Genomic DNA, 19,695 nt, shown 5'->3' on the forward strand with positions numbered 1-19,695 from the left:
CTCGACGATCGCTTACAGCAGTCAGTCTCAAGGAGAATTTCGACCGAGGTGGTTCGTAGACGTATATAGAGCGTGTTCCATTGAATTAAAGTATTCCAAAGTAATTCTTTCTTTCTGGTTTATTACGAGCTTCGAGGTACTGTTTTCTCCAAGCCAAATATAGAAACGTGAATATTCAAGGTGTGTATTTTAAATATTGGACATATTTCAAACGTATCCAACCTCTGCTCCGTTTGGCAGCATTAAATTTCTTTTAAAGTGGACTTATTTTATACACCCTAACGAAACAAAGTTATCCTCGAGTTTTAACAGTTCTGCGTTTCACGTCACACTTTCTATTGATTCGAACGATAAACATCGGTGATTGCAACTCGCGCGAAGTTTCGTCTAAGCACTTGCCACCGTGTGGCAATGCAAACGCGTTCAAAGTTTGCCTCGTATATTTGTCTAAGAGTTATCTACGTAAGCACTGTACAACAGGTTGGACGCAAGTTGGGTTTCCTGCACCACTTACACAAGAGTCTTACAAACGGAACGGTTCTTCTACGATTCAGCAATTCAAGCAAATGTAAATCAGCTCGTCAGTAATGGAGAACACTTGCAAGGTAAGATCACATAATTTAATTAATTATATTTCAACGACACGTAAATGTTGTCGTACGAGACAACAATTTACAAGACATATTATCTACGTTCTTCTGTATCGTTAAAGAGCGAGGAAGTTAATTCTGAAAAATATGAAGTGACAAGGAAAACTATTTTACAAAATGAGATTTAAAAATCATACAATGAAGAATTAACTTCGTTCAGTGGAAAAGCATCCCTTAAAACAGAATAGAACGATTCACTTCAAAATCTCTTTCAACCCCTTTCGAATCGAAGAAGCGATACTAATTCTTTCCTCTGTCGCTTCGTACTCGAACGAACAATTTCCGGATGGCTTGTTTAGCAAACGACAGATTATGACAGCGAAAACATTATCGAGCATCCGGTTCCACGCGGAACGAAAAGCGCGAAAGCTTGGAGCTTTCCACGCGCTAAGAGGCCCGACAAGACAGCGAAGGGTGGAAAACACCGGCGCGGAGGACTCGCGCGCGAGGCGTTCGCGCGCGTGCATATTGCGGAGAAAATAGCTTAGTTTCGCCGTGGGACCGAAATTAGATTTCGTTCGAGAAGACGTTCCAAATGTTCGCTCTCCGACCTTCTTTCCTTTATCTGCACGCTACCACAACCCCCTCCACGCCCGTCGAAATCCTCCACCTCTCAGCCTCGTTTCAGTCGCTCGCACTGCATCTTCTTCCTTCACCGTTCACCGACACCCCTTCCGCGCCGCCACCCCGAGGTTCTTCCTCCCGACGCGTTCTTTTTCTTCTCCTCGCAATTCGTTCTCCTCTTCGTGCTGGGATTCCCGTTTCCCCTGGGACACTCGACGACGTCGCGACGCTCCTCCACGTTCCGCGGTACTATGCATATTTCACCGATTTTTATGGAATTCCTTCTAGACTCGTTCTATCCTCCTCTCTCTCCCTCTCTCTCTCTCTCGCCGTTTCCCTCTCTTTGTTTCCTCCTCTCTTCTCTCCTCTTTGCTTTCATTTCGAACGTCAACCCCCTTTTTCGTACCGTCACTTTCTCTGCCTCGCCACGGCTATTTCCCTCTCCGTTCGCCGTTGTCGTCTGTCATCTTTTCCCTTCGGTTGTTACGCAGCGTGTACTCCAGCCGTCCCGCGGCAGTCGTTCTCCCCCTTGGGGCCGGATTTTGTACCAAGATTTTCCGATTAACCCCGTTGAACCGTCGATCGATCAAGCGGAACAATATTCCGGCCGACGTCCATGAATCCCCGCGATCTTCCGGGAACGATTGTGTACGCACCCCGGCAAAGGGTGGCGCGCGCCGCTAAACGCGCGGAAATGGAACGAAAGATTCCGCGTGGTATTGAAAAGCCGCGCAAAGCCGCAGCACCACCGTGGCTGCCACGGTTTTTTACTCGCCCTGGAAATTATTCACTGCTCCCAAGACGCGGCTTCCGAGGGTACTATTTTTCTATCGACGCCATTCGTGCGCTCGCGTTTTTTACTTGAAAAGTTGGGCGCTTGTTCTGTCGATCTTTTTGAACAGAACAATTATGTAAATATTGTAGTATATTTCATAAGATATTTCTGGATCGAAAACTGGGAAGATAACTGAAGAAGACAATATGAGAAATAATTCGACATAATTTGAATTGCAACACGTGAGATGCAAGTTTATGGAAGCTTCTTTGGTTAGAAAGGAAATACGGATCGATGGTTAAAAAGAATTCTTACTTCGTTTAATAGGACCTGTTTAATTTGAAATATAAACGTGAATGAAATTGCAGAATTGCTGCGAAAATACGAGACTTATAAATGGGATCTCGTTTTCGCGAGCGAAGCAGCGATATATTATCGTTCCCGACTGTCATTGGTGACGGCTCGTCCGGCGATAAATTAATTATGCAAATGAAATGGTGTATCGCTAATTCGGCCAACTTAATGAGAAATTGTGTACGTGTCCATTTAAAGTTGTCATATCCTTAAATTTCCAATATTTCTCAATTATACAGTTAATTACGGTATCATCTAGCAAGTGACATTTACAGCTGGTCTAACTGTTATAGCTCTGATAGAGATGCAGTAACGTGGCAGAATTATGCGAATGGATGCCCAAATTATGTATTGCAGACAATGATAGCGTACAGATAGAACCTAAACCAGGTCACTTAATCATCATACATTTATACATTTTCAGAGTGTAATTAGTATAACATATATTAGACTAGATTATACACGCTCATGCCGCGAATATTATTAGATATACGAAACCTATCATTTTATTAGCAGAAAATAATAATTAACTTGATAAGGCTACATTTAATGGCACGCATTTCATATTCCGTTATCGTGGTCAGAGGTAGTGGCACTGTTTCTCCTCGCTTAGATAGAGAGAAATTAGAGAATTATGTAGACAGTTATCTTTTCGTTTGAAAAATCTTCTCGCGAGGATCACGCGTTCTCTGCGAGGTCGTGGAGATCTTCTTGGTAAACGTCTTCATTTACCTTTCTCCTCTTAGCGTGAAGCAAAGTAGGTTCTTCTTCAATGATGCAATAAAACATCCAGTTTCGATCTAAATCCACCAGTTACAATTCAATGTCTTCTTATCGCAACATTTCCTACGCGATGTAACATATACATTTCGAGTCGCGATCACCTTCATGGCCTAATTAAATTAGATATTTAAATTTAAGTGAATTTCACAATACAGAGTAGCTCAGGTGTATCTCGAATCTAATCGAGACGCTAAATCAGCCAACTAGCCATCCCGAAATACGATTATACCGCGTGAACGTCTGATCGTCAGACGTTCTGCTGGCATTAAAAAGAAATTCAATGACGTCTCCCGCAATGGTAATAGAAACGAATCGCGCATAAACGAGAGGACAAGATAAAAGAAACTCGACAAACGGAACGTTCGAGATGCCTTAAGAGGTATGCATTACAAACCGTTCGCGCGATCCCGCGGGAACAATTTCTTGCTCTGAACTGAAACACTCGAGACGATTCCGTTCCGGGTGATCGAACAACGCGTCGACCGAGTCGCTAACGGCACGTGGTAAATTTCAGAGGGCAGAAATTACTCCCCTTTTAACACATCGCACACGGATAACAGATACATCGTGTTTGAACGTCGAGAAAAAATAGGTTTGCTAACGTTCTGAAAATATGCGACTTCAGGTAGCGAGAATAGCAAGTACCACAAAATGATTTCCGCTATTTCTTTAGCAATATTAAATCACCAGAGAGTTTTTAACGCGGATATGCAAATGCTGGCAGACATCTCTCGGAAACGTCTCAGCGTCGAACGCGTTGAAAGGGACGCTCGCCGCTCGGAAGCGTACGCGCGCGTTAACGTCGAGCGTTCAGAAGCTACGTACACGTACGCGCGTGAAGGAACCCGCGGCGAAATAGCGGCGAAGCGGTTTTAGGAGAACGGAGGCAGCCCGTGGGGCTATTTTATTTCCTTAGATTTTACTTTTAGCGACTATTCGCCGTTCCGAAAAGAAAGACAATTTCGCCTTGGGCGAGCAGGGCTGCGCGAACCGTACCCAGTCGAACGATACGCCCGGGACTCTCCCTCTCTTCTCCTGGTTCGCAGCGCGTCGAGTCGTCTTATATCCCGTATATACCACCCAGGAGGCAACGACGCGCCTCGCGAGATCGGTATGGCCCGTCTGTGCGCCACGAATACCGACGCGCTATGGAAATAAAGCACTTCCATGCTCCGCGAGAAATGCATGCGTCCCCCCTGGCTAGCCGTGAAAACCCTCCTTCGAGATCTCTGGCAATCCTGTCTCGTCAACGGCGTTCCTTGGCGAACAACCCGCTGATACGGCTCTCGATTAAAGCTACGCGAGAAGGAAGTCGTTACGGTCCCATCGGCAAGGTTCGCGGGTCGTCTCGTTCGCTGGTGGAATTCATTTCGACGTCTTCACGGCGTTTTGCCGTTTCTCAGGGGTTAACCTCGTTCGACAAGGCGGTTGGCCAGCTCGCAGGGGCTTATAATTCTTCGCGAGGACTAAACACGCGAGCCTTTGTCCGAGGTTACGAGGTTACGAGGTTTCTTTTCTAGGAACGCGGTACACGCGTGCATCCTTGTTGCGTAACGAGGCGACAGGAAGCCGTGGCTCGAGAAATGTTACGGAAAGAACGAACGACGGGTACGACACGTACGAGCGGCTGGATTAAGGCGCGCAATCATAGCCTCCGGAACGGGGGGAGGACTGGATTTACCTTGCAAACGACACGGAATGACGCACGACTTACTCGAATTCTTGAATATCCGCGGACTGGCAGAAGCGTTTCGACTTGGTAACGAGCGAAGTTCGTTTGGCAGGACTCGGAAGGCAGGGATGAAGTACGTGATTCATTCGTTAGCGTACTTACGTACGTACAGTTAGGCAACGTAGACGCGTATAAATGATTTGAAAACTTCATGCATGAGCTGATCTAATTTAGTGCCTCTCTACGGATGTCTCGTTGTAAAATTTGCAATTTGTAGAGTTTGTAGAATTCTAATACAGACAAGACTATGATTATTAATTGCACTCTGTAACAGTAAGGAATAAGAATTATTATAAAACGAGTCACACAGGAGATATATTAATTTCTTAGCGAATTTAGTGTTAAGCAAACCGATGCACCGATGCAAAATAGTATCCAATAATCCGAAACGAAGGTCCACGACTCCCCATTAAGCTCGCGCTCCTCTGGAAACGGCGGAACAAAAGCGAGCGGCGTCGAAAGACGCTGGAAATCAGCGGAACGAACAATTAACGCGTCTCCGGGGCAAATTAACCGAGCGGAAATCTTCGCGTCGCCCGTGCGCGCCCGGTTTTATAACCGAAAACGTGCGAACATTCCCATAGTTTAGCCGGGTCTCGGTTCGCAGTGGAAGCCTTATGATCGCATTGTCCGCTGGCTACGCGGAGAACGGAATAATGGAGGAAACGAGGAGAACCGTGCGAGCTGGGACCGGTGCGCGGAGGGAAAGAAACGGGTGGAAAAGCGAAAGGGAGCCAGGTGACGGACGGTGGAAAGCGATTTCGAACTGCGCCACGGGTACACGCTAACTGTCCACGCTATCCTAACACCGCCGCGATAGCGCTTCATTTACATAACCGTAATCCTACTTAGCGGCGGATGCCTAATTCCTCTCGTACGTCTTCGTTTGCACGTCCCACTGGCGAGCCGCGACGTACTTATACACTGTACCCACTAGTTTTCCTAGTACGAACGCTTTCGAGACTTCGCAGCTCGATCTACGTTGGGTCTAATAGGGAATGGTGCCATTCTTAGAGCCCTCGTTTGGTGGATATTTTTGTATCTCACCTGAATGGAGATTTAAGAAGATTGAAAAGTAATAGTTAGCGCGAAACGAGTATGAAGTAATGGATGCAGCAGTTGGACAGGTACTATGGGATGAATGATGTTACAAGTGTATTGTAAATAGCCGGATACTGTATTCTGACATTCATGGTATCGATAACTCCTTGATTGCTGCAGCTCGATTTACGTTAGGTCTAATAGGGAATGGTGCCATTCTTAGAGCCCTCGTTTGGTGGGTGTTTTTATCATTCACCTGGATAGAGATATAAGTAGATTGAAAAGTAACAGTTTACGCGAAACGAGTATGAAGTAATGGATGCAGCAGTTAAACGGGTACTACTGGGATGAATGATGTTACAAGTGTATTGTAAATAGCCGGATACTGTATTCTGGCATTCATGGTATCGATAACTCCTTGATTGCTGCAGCTACCGATACGAAACTACATGGATTGATATCCATTCACGAGGTGCTGATGTTGAAAATTGATACTGAGAATCCGAGATTTCGATATCTATTGATCCCCACTGAGCACATAGGTATAGGATTGTTTGGATATTACCGATAACTATCTCGTCAATTACCTCAGAACGTAGTCGTACGCGCAATTGCACAGGAAATTCTGCGTCGCCTCAGAAGGAGGACCTGAGGGGGTTGCTAATAAAGTAATTCCGCTGGTTTACAAATAAGTCGTATATTTACATACTTAACGCATCAGAAACGCATACATAATACATAATTACGTGTATATATAAAAATAGTACAGTCGTACGCGCGCTATGTTCAACCAACAACATCGATCGCGTGTCTCGTGCGAACGTTTTGCACCGTGCGCAAGAGACGCGGCGAGTACGAAGGAATAAATTAATCAATGAAGAGAAAGGAAAAAAAAAGATAGAGGAATGAAGAACATAGGGGTGAACACGAGTTAGGAGCGAGTTGACGTGTTTTATGGCTTGGCAGCGTCGTCACTGCGTATTTCTTAACAATGAGCATCTCTCTTAAGCTTATATACGCTCTACTTATTTTACGTATCCGCAATACACCAAGTTATGCATAACCATTCGCCAGGCAGCACTATAAAAGTGGAAGTTTAAGATTACTTCCGAATGCGAGACGCGCGAAAGCGCGCGCGCGCGCGCGCGCGCGATACGCGGCGGGGTTTTAACCAGCGCCGATGACCGCACATGCGAACCCGCGTTAACATTTTATTACCTACATATCTGGCCGGTTATGCGTCAGCTTATGTTTCGCGATCGCGTCGGTTGTCATCGTGTCAGGCGATACCGAGTTTTACTGCCTCTGTACGTGAACGATGACTCGCGGAGTCTTTGGGTGCTTGCGCTTCTAAATGGTTCCGCTTATGGTGACGGTCTGCAGCTGGTTCTGTCCAATGAGACTACCGAGCAACATTAAGTCGCACGTATTACGGATATTACGAACGATACGAGGAAAATCGTTCAGAGAATGCTAATATCGGTCACTGATTTTCGAGGTATGAAAATAGTTCTCAAGATTAGGGGATGCAAATCGTAACGCGTCGAATATCTGGATAACTATTCAAGGAAAATGAATTTGTAAATTGATAAATTTTGTATACACAAAGGACCATTTGAACTGTGGAACTGAATTTGCCAAAGTTCCATTCCACGATTAACGGAGATACAAATTTTAAATTCGCCAAACTTTCCGATTGTGGTCGAGAAACGAATTTTCCCCTCGCGTTCGCGATACGTACCAAAACTGTGCACCACGGATAACCCGAAGTTCGACATTTGCATATAATGTTTTGTCGGACGAGCATCCAAAAATGAACACCGCGTCGAATCTCAAAGCGACGCGTCGCGTTTCTAATTCGGGGTATGTAATAACGACGTGTCTCCGGTGCGAGTTAATAGCATCTCAGGTAAGGTTCGAAAACGCGGTGCAGACGCGACGGTGTTTCTATTTTCAATGCGATTAGCACGGCTCGGGCGAGACGGGTCGCCTAAAAACTCAGCCACCCCTCGTGGCGCGGGTACAACCGGTGTAGCGGTGTATCTCATCGAGAGACAACGGACTAGATGTATGCATATATCTACCTATTATTGTGACAAAGGTATGCAAAACCGTGTGTATCGCGTTTGAACGCCCGCAGAGTCGAGCAATGGGTTTCACTCGGGACAAGGTCCCCGCGAGAGCCGGGTATCATTACCGCTGGCGCCGTTCAGCGAGGTTCTGAACTTTCACCTAGGCGAAGGTTAAAAGAACACGGAAGCGCGCTGGAGAATGGCGGCCGTTCGATCACGCGGTTGGACGACAACGATGAAAGTTGCTCGATGCTCGCGTCTCTCGCCTTCAATGGCCAGCTATTTCTAATGAAAGGATCCGAGTCGAAGGTTACACCTCCTTGAGATTAGTCCAGTCGCTTGAATCAGATTCGAGGAAGCTGAAGTTCGCGGACGTACAAGTCACTGGAAGTTAGTTCGAGTCCACGTAATTAACGACTTGAAATAGCGAACGCTTAAAATGGTAACAGTTCGCAGCGACTTTTTCTGACTGCGATTTTATGTTCTGCGATCGAAGGAAATACTAGAATGTAAGAGTAGAGGAATGTTTAGAAATGTTGAAATAAGTGTACAGTGAGGAAGTGGTACCAAATGAATTCAAGCGACTCGACTGATCGAAACAAGAAATGATACACCTTAGGCGTCCATCGAGAACTCCGAAAGCGTCGGATCTAAGATCCGCTGGCTCGCGGGAATGGCCGTGACACGATTGCCCGTCGATCTTGAGAAAGGATCGCTCCGGCGCTTTTACTTGCTTTCGTTCACACGAAACCTCTCCATCGCGTGGAGAGTTTTCAAGTGGAAAGGGCGCGGGACACTCCGTTCCCCCGAACAGCAGAACCCTCGAGTGTATACACTCTGGGTCCTCGGCTTGTGTCGCAATTAAACACCGATAAGATCCGCTTCCGTGAACGTGAAGTCCGCCGGTACACGGAAAAAGGTGACGCCTGGCGTTACGTGATTCCTGCCTCCTCGTGGGACGGGAATTGAGAATTTCTTGAGTAAACGACCGTTCCGCTTGATAACCAGTCGCCAATATATTAGCCGAGAAACGATTAACGCTTTCGCCATCCCAGCTTCGGGGAAGACGTTACGCAAATCACGACCACGTCCCCTTGATCCAGACGCGTCTCGAATTGGGACGTGACCCGAGGACCCGCTTGCAAAGGGTTGATGATCAGCGGAGGTCGCGAGAATGATCTAAATATGCTGATTTCATGGGAGCAATCGAACTTTAGCGATTCAACCCTCTATAACAAATTTGTTTGGTTCTTACGATCGAACAATTTAGGTATAATCGATTGGATATGGTTTCTCAGTTTTTAATCCGAATGCTAGGAACTACGCAGTGATTGTTAGAAATAATTTGATGTTTGTCGTAATCAGTGTCATGGTATGCCAATGGAATAAAATAGCATCGATGCTAATATTAAATAAAATAAATAAAGTATGTAACTTTAAAGTTACGTAGCGTTACAGAGGGCCAAATTCGTCTGAACCACACTACCGCTAATGGGACGTTAAATATATCGTAGTTAGAGAGTACATCCTTACCGTATAATGACTTTAAACAATAAATTCCGTGGGAAACGATGTTCGTTATTCAAAACGTAGATCGTTCCGTAGCCGAGCATCGTTACGGTCAACCTGAACTCGGTAATGGAAAGGAGAACGAAAGTCCGTTCGTTGCATAAATTATCATACATTACCAACAAACGTATCAACGAAAGTACTTGCTAGACAAGCGAGATGATTTAAGGGGACTTCGGCTTGCCAGCGTTCTTTCCATCCGACGAAGAAACGGCCTGCGAGTTCTCGTTTTTCCCCACCGACCTTATCTCCTTCCTCGAGGAGTCCCCGTATTGATTGTTGTAGAAAAGAGCGATCGCCTCCTTTCTCGCGTTGTTGTTCACCTCAGCTTCGCTCCTCTCGCTACTCTCGCCGACTAATTCGTCGATGGTCTTACTTCGCGCCCCCTGCTCCACGGTGATGTAGTGCCCTTTGGGGACGTCCACGTTCTGCGGCAGATCGCTGTAGACGTGCTGCAACTGCTGCGCCTCAGGCTGGCCCTGAAGCTCGATCTGTCCACGGTCTGGCTGCTCGATAGCCGCGAGGATATCCTGCAGCAGCCCGTTGGACAGTACCTGATCGTGTCTGATGCTGCCGTCCGAGTTCTCCGTGCCTAATCCACCGTCAGCAGGCTGAATTTGCAGCGTGTACGTCCCCTTCGAGCCCTGAATCTCGAAACCGTCACCACCGTTCGCGGTCACTCCTTTCGCCAGGGACAGAGCCTCGCTGCCCTCGTGGCTATTCAGGAATTGACTCGCGTCCACCTCGTTCGCGGCAAGGTTCTTCGCCTGCCCGTATCCTTGTTCAGTCAAGGTCGCAGTTAACGCCTCGGCTCTAGCCGCGTTACTTCCTTGTTGGTAACGAGCGCTCGACGAGAACGCGTCTCGTTGAGATTGAACCGCATGAGCAGTTGCGAGCACGTTCGTCGATTCCGCCGAGTGACTTTGATCGCTACTGGACAAGACGTTATCCGTGTGCTCTGACGCGCTATAGGTGATACCAATCGGGCTACCGTAGCTGTCTTTCAAGTTCGCCTTTGGCTGCTCGTACTGCTGCAGGCTCAACTGACTCACAGACGGTGTAACGTCCAGCTCGGCGAGCGTGTTCGACAGCGACTCGAGCTTCAGAATCGAGTCGTGATTCAGATCGCTGGAGAGCGCGGCGCCAAAACTCGGCCCGTGGGAACCAGCGTTCGCCGCGTGGCTTCTGGTGTCCTCGAAGCTGTACTGCAGGCCGCCGTCCGACTGGTGGAAACCGCAGTCGTGACCGCCACCTGTCGACAGCGGTAAATTCACTACCGGGGTGCCGTACGTGGTGGTTATGGTGTTACTGATGCTGTCGTATAAATTGTTCCCGAACCCAGTGGAGGTGGAGACGAAGGAGGAAGCGGGTCCGAAGTTAGGCGCTCCGTACGTCAGGACCGGCGCCGGGGTGTTAAAGTCGCCAAAGGAGAGCGGCGTCCCGTAGTGCGCGTTCGGCGCGGCTATCGGCGAGTTCAAGCTGGCGGTGGGTAGTTTGTTGAAAGCAATCGGACCGTTAAGAGTGGGTAATTGCTGCTCGAACGACAGGGGCGGCGGGAAATTCTTGGCCGATTTAATTAACTCGACGTGCCTCGCCGGTGGCAGATAGCGGTTAAGATTAGTCAGTAGCCCGTTGGGAATCAGCTCCTTGAATTTGATCGGCTCGCGATTTCTAGGCGGGATCAAAGAGCCCGTTGGGGGCGGCGGCGGTCTGAACGAGCCGTGGGGACGGTGGTGATGGATGTTTTGCTTAAAAAGCGAATTGCCGTGCAATCCGAAAGAAGCGAACGACGACGCCCGACCGGAGTCCGCGGCCGGATACGGACCATTAGGCGAGTAAGAGGAGAGGGGTGGCGCGCTGTACGAGTCGAGTATAGGAGGCGGTGGCAAAGGTATTCCCGTCTCGATGGAATTCAATTTCCCGAAAGAACCGCTCGCTGGTGCCCCGTAGCTACTCGACAGCGCGTTCACCGATATCTGCGACAGCGACAGGTCGTTACCAAAATTGTGGAACGCGTGCGAGTCCCCGTTACCGAAATGCAAGTGGGACCCTGCATCGAGCACGGGCAGTTTCAAGGCGGGCAACGATCCCAGGGTAAGATCCGAGACCAACGGCGGAGCGGTGGGCAATAACTCGAATCCGACTGTTTTCACGACGGAAAGCGGCTCTACTTTCGGCACTTCGTACTGAAAGCTGACCTGACCTTGTGCAATTTTGCCAGTCTCCGCTTTCTTCGGCGGGCTGTCGTTGTGGAACGGTTCGTATTCCGGCAGCGGTGGCGGCGGCAGTCCCTTGTTCTCGTTCGAACCGGAATTCACCGAGCTCTTCAGGTCCTGCGCTTCAGGGTTATGAATCGGAACTCCGTACGAGTCGTTCGGCACGTTCGAATTGTCCGCGGCTGTGCTCGCGGATTGGCCGATGTGCAAAGTCGCGTGGGAGTTCTGCAGAATCTTATGCTCCTCCAACGGCGGCTCGTAATTGCTCGAAAGTTGTCCGTGTTGATTGGACAGTCCCGCGATTGGCTGCCAGCCGTCGTACTTAATATCCGGCGGCGTCGGGGGTGCTGGCACCCCTGGCGGAGGAATTGGCTGCGGTGGTCTGTAGAGCTCGCCAGCCGGTGGTCCGTATTGGGATTCAGGCGTTATCGCGAGCACCGGGGGCGGCGGTGGCCCGTAATTGTCGCTCGACTGAGACGTAAACTGAACGGCCAGTTTTTGCGGCGGCAATCCGTAGGTATCGAGAGACACTGGTATGGCTGGCCCGTGCGCTGGTTTAACTGGCCCGTGGTTCGCTGCTCCTACGCTTATGTACTGATTAGACAGAGAGGTGGTGAACTTGAACGGTGGACCGTACTGCGGTTTCGGTGGCCTGAACGAGGGGAACGAATAAGGTGGCGCGAACTGTTGCTTCGGCGGGCCATAATGAGGCTTCAGCGATCCGAAGTTGAGCTTCGCGGGCAGAGGAGACAAGGGCGGGCCGAAACTTTGTTTTGGTGGCCCATGGAGCGGTTTAATATTACGCGGCGGTCCATATGCAGGCAATGGTTGCCCGTAGATGGGTGGCGGTGGCGGCGGGACGTCTGGCGGCGGTGGTGGGTATACGGGGGTGGGTCCGTGATCACCTACTAGTTCCGGTGGACCGTAAACTGGTGCTGGTCCTTTGATATTTGATCCGATTGGGGGTCCATAGTCGTCCGAAGGGGGGCCGTACGAATTACTTATCCTTTCGTCGGCTTTAACTTCGTTCTGTTTCCCTTCTTCCTTGTTCCCTTGGGACTGCGACTTGTTAACCACTGCCTGAGCCTGATGCCCGATCAGTAGGACACAGAGCAGTATGACCGTCATCTGAAATCGCAATGGAACTTGTCTTTAGCTTGCCTCTTATCGTATTTTTATTATTAGTAGTAGTAATTGTCGTTTCTTTAATGTGGCGTAACTGAGTTAGAAAAGTCAGTAATCGATTATTAAATGATAATAGTATCGTTCTTCGTTTAAATAACAAGGCTTATCTAGAGCGTAAATATAACTGATCCGTTTAATCTTCTGTGCAAAGTGGCTGAGAAATAAAGATGGAGAGAATACACGTAAGTAATTGTAATAAGTATCCGAGTCGATGATGAATTTTATTAATCATCAGACACGTTGTTCTATACTCTATTAGAGAACACGTTCGACCAATTCATTAAACATTTCAGCGGTAGCTAAACAATATTCACCTGGATATCGTCTTATTCTACTTGCTTGTGTCTCTTCCCATCGTGCTCGAAAGCGAACACAAAATTACAGAAATCTCTAAATTTACGACTTAGCTAACTAGTCCGGCACCTTCTCGTGTTCTAATTAGCTCGCAAGGCGCATAAGTGTAGCTCATACCGTAATGTGCGCATTTTACTCGCGACTTGCACATTGTCTGCGTCGTATTGAAGGCCGTGGGAGACTTTACGCTAGTTTACAACCTCGGTTGGCACGGAACGCGCCAGTCATCTCGATGCATGGGAAAATTGTGTGAACCTGCACTTACTCACCGTAGATATTAATAAACGCATGCGGTTGCGAATAAGAGTATTAATTATAAAGGTGCCCTCAGATACTGTGCTCGAAGAAATTGCTTTTTCACCTTAAGCTACGGTTGTATCTCTCTCGATTGCCAATGGAACCAAATAATTCCAAACTAGTGCACAGAATTAATGGAAAGTCAAAATTTCAGTATCAAACATACGAATTAATTCGTTTCTATACAAAAAAATTCATTTCGCGTTTAATATCATTATTCATAGTGGTAGCAATATTCGTAAGTAGCTGAACCAGCCTAGCCACTGTAACTATATAATCTATTATGTTTATTGCGTGAAAGTAAAAATTACTGACACTTTTTCCCGTGAGAACGTCATAAGAACATTTCGCCCAGCGTAACGCCCTCGAGCCGAGGACAGAAGCGACTGAAAGAAGTTTCACGCTTCTTTTACGATTCCAGCTATTCACTCCATCCTATTTCTACCGTAACAACCAGTTTGTTTTCCATAAAAGATATTAGATAGGGTACAAGAAGCGGCGTACGAGTATGAAGCAGTAAATGTCATCAAGAAGCCATCCTTGGAATTCTTAAGTGGCACAATGACCGAGTCGCAAGGTTAACATAATATGCCGCACTTTCTCTCAAGTGCATCCGAGAAATGCGCAACGCAAGAATACACAGTGATCAGTGAAGGGGCATTCGAACGCGAACCTTGTCTCGAGTGTCTTCATTTTTATCTTCCCAACAGTTGTTTTATGCAAAACGTATATTTTCTTTATCAGGCAACGTGCGTCAATCATAATTCTTTAAATTATCGTCGAACTTTATAATCGTTTCTGGTAGACACTGTTTTCTTTTTCATTTCATAAATTTCTGTTTTTATACGTTCCTTTACGTCACAAGACTTTTTCACCTATAAAATTGTTGCGAATGTTTGATTTATTTGCTTTTTTCTCTGCAAACAAATAGAGGGACGTATAAAACTACAAGAATTCATTGCTTAATTGATTGTGTGAAGGTACTGGGTAAACATCACAAACATTGAGGAAAATTGAATAAAAATCACTGACTATTCGAATGGTAATTGCGGAAATAGAATTAAAATTGTTGACCATAATAATAAAAATAAAACAGGAAAGAATAACTTTTTCAGTCAGCAACTTCTAACGCAAATATTATTTTTACAGAAATATTGATCCTGACGTGTTTACTTTTTCGATTGAATGTATTTTTTATACCAACAATAGTACGAATTGGATGAAAAAAAACTTGTATTTCTCCGCTTGTCCTTCGTAAAAAAAAAAGAATTACATCCATTTATATCTAGCTATGCGACAGGTAATAAGTTACGCTGTTACGACAGATAGCGTGAGTTGGGGGCATTTGTCAAAAAAAATAGTATTGATTGACGAGCTCCGAGGGTACTTTTATATCTCTCTATTCTCTTCTATGCTAAACATTCATCTTCTATGTACATCTACTACATAACACTAGATCTTAATGCGAGGATAAATTTTAGTACTCAGAATCTATGCAAGTATTAGCGTACGTGTTATCGTCCATTACTATTGCCATCTAGCTCGCAGAGAGAATAGTCCACTTAAATTTCACGAACAGAATTCATGTAAAAATGTCTGCTTTCAAATTTCGAGAAAGTATCAGTATAAATCCATTTAAAACATATAGGATAACGATTCGTTGATCGTATCGTCGTAACATCGCCAAGCAGCGGCATAATTGTCGTCGTGCAAATTATCAGTATGACGGCAGATCTGTGTTAGCATGTTTCAGCAAAAAGTCGTTAATGTTCAACAGGAAATGGCTCTAATCCGACAGTTGGCTTGATGAGCGCAGTCAGGATACTTCGGGACAAGATTAGTGGGTTGCGTGTCTCGTGCACATACAGGGTGTATCTCAATATGTGGACCTAGCCCCAGAGTCGAATTTGGCGCGCATAAATAATGAAAGAAGGTCACACAAACGTTTGGGCTTGTAACTTTCTTTTCGCGTTATGAGTATGTGTATTTATGCTAAATGGTTTCTTTCAAAACCACGTGGTGTAGCTGGCGAAATTCTAAGAACTGTTACAATTTGGACCAAGTCATCCTTCAAATAATTTATAGCAACCGTAATAATTTCAATGTCGGATCAAGCAAGATCATTTTCTTAATTTTTTATAATTTCTAATGTCACTCTAATTCTTATTGCAATAATACTCATGTAGAATATATTATGAAGATAAAGAATTGAACATGGAAGACATTACACATAAATACGAGATAATCACTTCGAACATTCGCTATGAACACGAACGCATAATTCGTGTGCAGCGAAAACTCGGTTAAATGCTAGAAAACGAGGTCAAGTGGAGGAAAAAAACGAGTTTACGTTACAACTGCGAGGAAAACGCGAAAACACGAAACACGTAACGAAATCAAAAGCGAATGCCTGTTACACCTCTCCGATCGAAAATTGCATTGCAAACTCTGCCATAACAATTACAAAAATAACACAAAAAACCGTCAATAGAATTTACTTACGCACTGTCTGACTATAACCCCCCTGCTCTACTGGCTCGCCTCTCATACTACATCCACGTCGTCCTATTTACTGCAGTTACTCTATTTATTTCACAAACATTCTTCAGCTCATTTTGAAATTATTCAATTATTTATCAACATTTGTTTATTTACTTCAATGATTTTTTACTTGTCCAACTATTATACTAATCCTTTTTATCTTTACATATATAAAGGTCTCATCGTTTATTTAATTTCTCTGCTTGATCTTATCACACATTATCCAATTTTTTATATAACTATTATTAGGAATTTCAATCGTTTTGATGCGTACAAATTTTGTGTACCCACTAATCCACTGTAACTCTTCTGTCCGCGCTATTTTCGCCTGGTACAGATTCGATCCTAAAGATACGCCCGCTTATTGAGGCGCGACCTGTATGCACTCGCGTGTGCAATAGTTTACACGTAGGCTGTAGCCAGGACAGGCAGCCGGGCGAGTGCATCGATGTAGGCAGATTGTGACTAGGTCAAACACCTCCTTCATGCATAGTCATATATTCCGACCACGTAGGCAGAGTGCACGTAATGCGGTGGAAGGCATCACTTCTTATCCAGCGATACGATTCCACGTATCGGAAAATTCGATGTTTATTTCGATCGCTCCCACGCGCGGACACTGACGTTTCCCTGAACGCGCGCTCCCGCGCAGTTCTGCACCCCATTTCCTACATCCACGGTACACGCGCGCACGCTTTCGATTTCGCGGCGAGTCGATCGACTTTTAGGCAGCGAAAAAGGTGACAATCGAAGCGAGAACTTAGAACGACGACCAAGAATTGCGGGCATCGCGAAAGTGCGGTGCGATCGTTGCACGCTTCAATTTCCGCTCCGAGGAACACGCGGCTGTATCGCCTTTTTTGTTTTGTAGCTGCCGCGTGGTGAGCCAACCGATTGCAAAAGCGTGCGATTACCTTAGCCTACGTTCGACGATACGAACGAGCATGAATGGGATCAAGTGTGCGAGCAATTTACCACGTATTTCTCCACGACATCTTGAATGACGTTTTAAGCTCCATCCGTGATTCAGTTTGAATGTTTTACATACTTCACGGGACTGCAGAAATGGCCTAATTCGTTTACCTGGATCGCTTTGCGGGAGGTCCCGCTGGTCTATGTATTGCGTCGCTTTTAGCGAACGTTCAAAACGCGAGTTAGGGTGATTAAGCTAAGCAGGCCAGAACAAGTAGTTTGCCGGTGTCCCGTGTTTGCAGACTTCGGTAAAATAAAGTTACGTAGCGGCGAAGTTGAGTTATCTCGAAACCCATTCGCACCACGACTCCACGGTGACGAAATTTTTATTGTTATTTGGTATGTAAATATCGGGTCCAAGGTTCTGCTTGAAATGCTAATCGAGTACGACGTGGAACTAAGAGGGCAGGGAATGTAAATGGTTGGACCTTTCAGCCGCCGGCTATTGAGTTCGTACAAAAGGTCTTTAATTCTATCAAACTTCTACGTTTCAAGTAATTATTGTTTTAATTGATTTTATTCGTTTGCTATATATATGTTGTATTTTCCTTCGATACTTTCGTGTGTTTTCTACCGATTTAGTCGCGCATCTTCGTAGAAAAATATGAATTTTATCGGATAACATTTTAAATCAACGAATAATTCGAACGTTAAGATTAATCAAAATGCATCGAATCTCATCGTACACGATGGAACATTGAAATTTGAAATTCATCACTTCCGTAGACATTTTTTGTACTGATTACACATTAATAGTTTGCTATCGTCCTCGTGCCCGCAATTATTCGCTGATTACAGCATCGCCGTGCCACAATCGCTGCTTCCTATATTTTCAGACTTAATTGAACAGCAACGGCTATAATCACTTTCATCGCGTTTGCTTATTCTTAGAACGTTGATGCAACAGCGTGCCAAAGAACTGTAACATTGTCCGCGATTAATTCAGTGGCAAGACAATTTTCTTTTTACTTTCACGTTTTACGCGTTCATGATGATTTATGCTTTCAGTATTTTCACTTTTATTCGCCGCTGTTCCCTCGTTCAATGAATTCCAAGTGAGGCAGTTAATTTTTTCTTCCATTTTTTCTTCATTGTACGTGTCAATAAAAATGAATAAACGTGCAAGCACCGCGCTCGTTTTAACGCGATTAGCTAATGATATGTGCGGTTAATGACGGATATTTATACGACACGCTTGGCATCTGTCGAGAGCGAGAGTAACTCCTGAAGATTAATAGCACCGCAACGGCCACCTTAGAACGCTGGATGGACGGTTGTCAAGTACCGATAAGAGACCTACAATTATTTAATCTCTGCCCCAATATCGCCGCTGTGCAATTACCGATAATGGATACGACCCTGCCACTGTAGAGCATTTTTCGTAGTTTGCGCGACCCTTTCCCGCGCGGGATTTAAATACCAAGATCCACGCGATAACGTTCCAACCTCTAAAACGCTTTCTCACTTCGGTTAAACTGGTGTTGCTGCCAAATACTGGAAGGACGCTTACAAGTCTCGAGTGTATCGATACCAGAAACAAGGAATGCAATTAATTTCGTGTTTTTTTCTTTTTAACTATCGTTCATTTCGATCGATTGGAAGACGAACATCGAACTGACAACCGCGACAAATCGTCAAGAAATTCCTCGAATAGTAACGATTAGCAAACAGCGACTTTTCCAGAGTTCGCCCGCAGAGAAAATTGCAGCCACGACAGAGCTACCGTTTTCAGGACGAGTCCTTCCGGTCAGTTGCAACAACGCCGCGAGTTCGTGCCGCGACCACGGACCGGCGAGCACCTTGACCACCTTGGAACTGTTTGTCAACCGTCGAAAAAGTCGTCGTGCCGTCTCTTAAAGAGACTTAACTAAAAATCGCTCGAGCCGTCGTAGCACTGAACACAAGGACCAAACGAAAACGGCACCTCCTGCGACATTCGAGCGTGAGCCATGATACGAACGCGGGGTTACACGAACACCTACCTTGCCTCGAAGCATGGTTGGACGCGCGCGCAATACTCCGGTCGCACTGCACACAAATTAAACGACACTCCCAGGACGTTTTCGACACGCGTCTCGTCTCTCGTTCCCCGTGCTCCTTCTCCTCTGCCCCTCGTTTGTCGACGCACCAGCGAAAGCGAATTAAAATGAGGAAGAGCGAAGGGTATGTAGGGGGTGGCGGTAGAGGTAACAGACGTTTCCTCGGCTTCAATCGGACGCGGATCTACCCTGTCGCGACTTGCACACCATCCTGAACACTCTTCAACCCGACAGCCAACCACTTTGACGGAGGAGGACCCGCGACTCCGTCACTACTAACACAAAAAATGCTGGGTCCCGTACGAGCACTCCGCTTATATAGACTCCGAGAGGGGTACTAGTCCGAGGAATTCTCTGCCGTGCTTGTCGAGTAAATCGAGGAAACGACAGGCCGATAAGGGGGAAAGAGAGCGGGAACACAGTCGAGAGGTAACGAACAGAGACAAGGTGAAACTCGAGGGGGGGCGGGAAAGCGGGGCCAAGGGGGAGGATGAGAATGAGAGAAAGGGAGGAGGGTGGGAGGAAGAGAGTCATGACGATGTTCGGGATGA

The 19,695-nt window shown here is 46.2% G+C and overlaps 1 protein-coding gene across 1 annotated transcript; it reads right to left on the minus strand.

The window, feature by feature from the left end:
- Positions 1-9,704: 9,704 nt before the first annotated feature.
- Positions 9,705-19,171, minus strand: LOC143423803 (uncharacterized). Its single transcript, XM_076895384.1, has 3 exons — positions 19,088-19,171; positions 11,744-12,884; positions 9,705-10,792 (listed from the first exon to the last, which is right to left on the minus strand). The coding sequence occupies exons 1-3, from the start codon at positions 19,100-19,102 to the stop codon at positions 9,705-9,707; spliced, it is 2,244 nt and encodes a 747-aa protein (XP_076751499.1). The 5' UTR covers positions 19,103-19,171.
- Positions 19,172-19,695: the final 524 nt, after the last annotated feature.

This window comes from Xylocopa sonorina, chromosome 5 (genome assembly GCF_050948175.1).
Source record: "Xylocopa sonorina isolate GNS202 chromosome 5, iyXylSono1_principal, whole genome shotgun sequence".
NCBI lineage: Eukaryota > Metazoa > Arthropoda > Insecta > Hymenoptera > Apidae > Xylocopa > Xylocopa sonorina.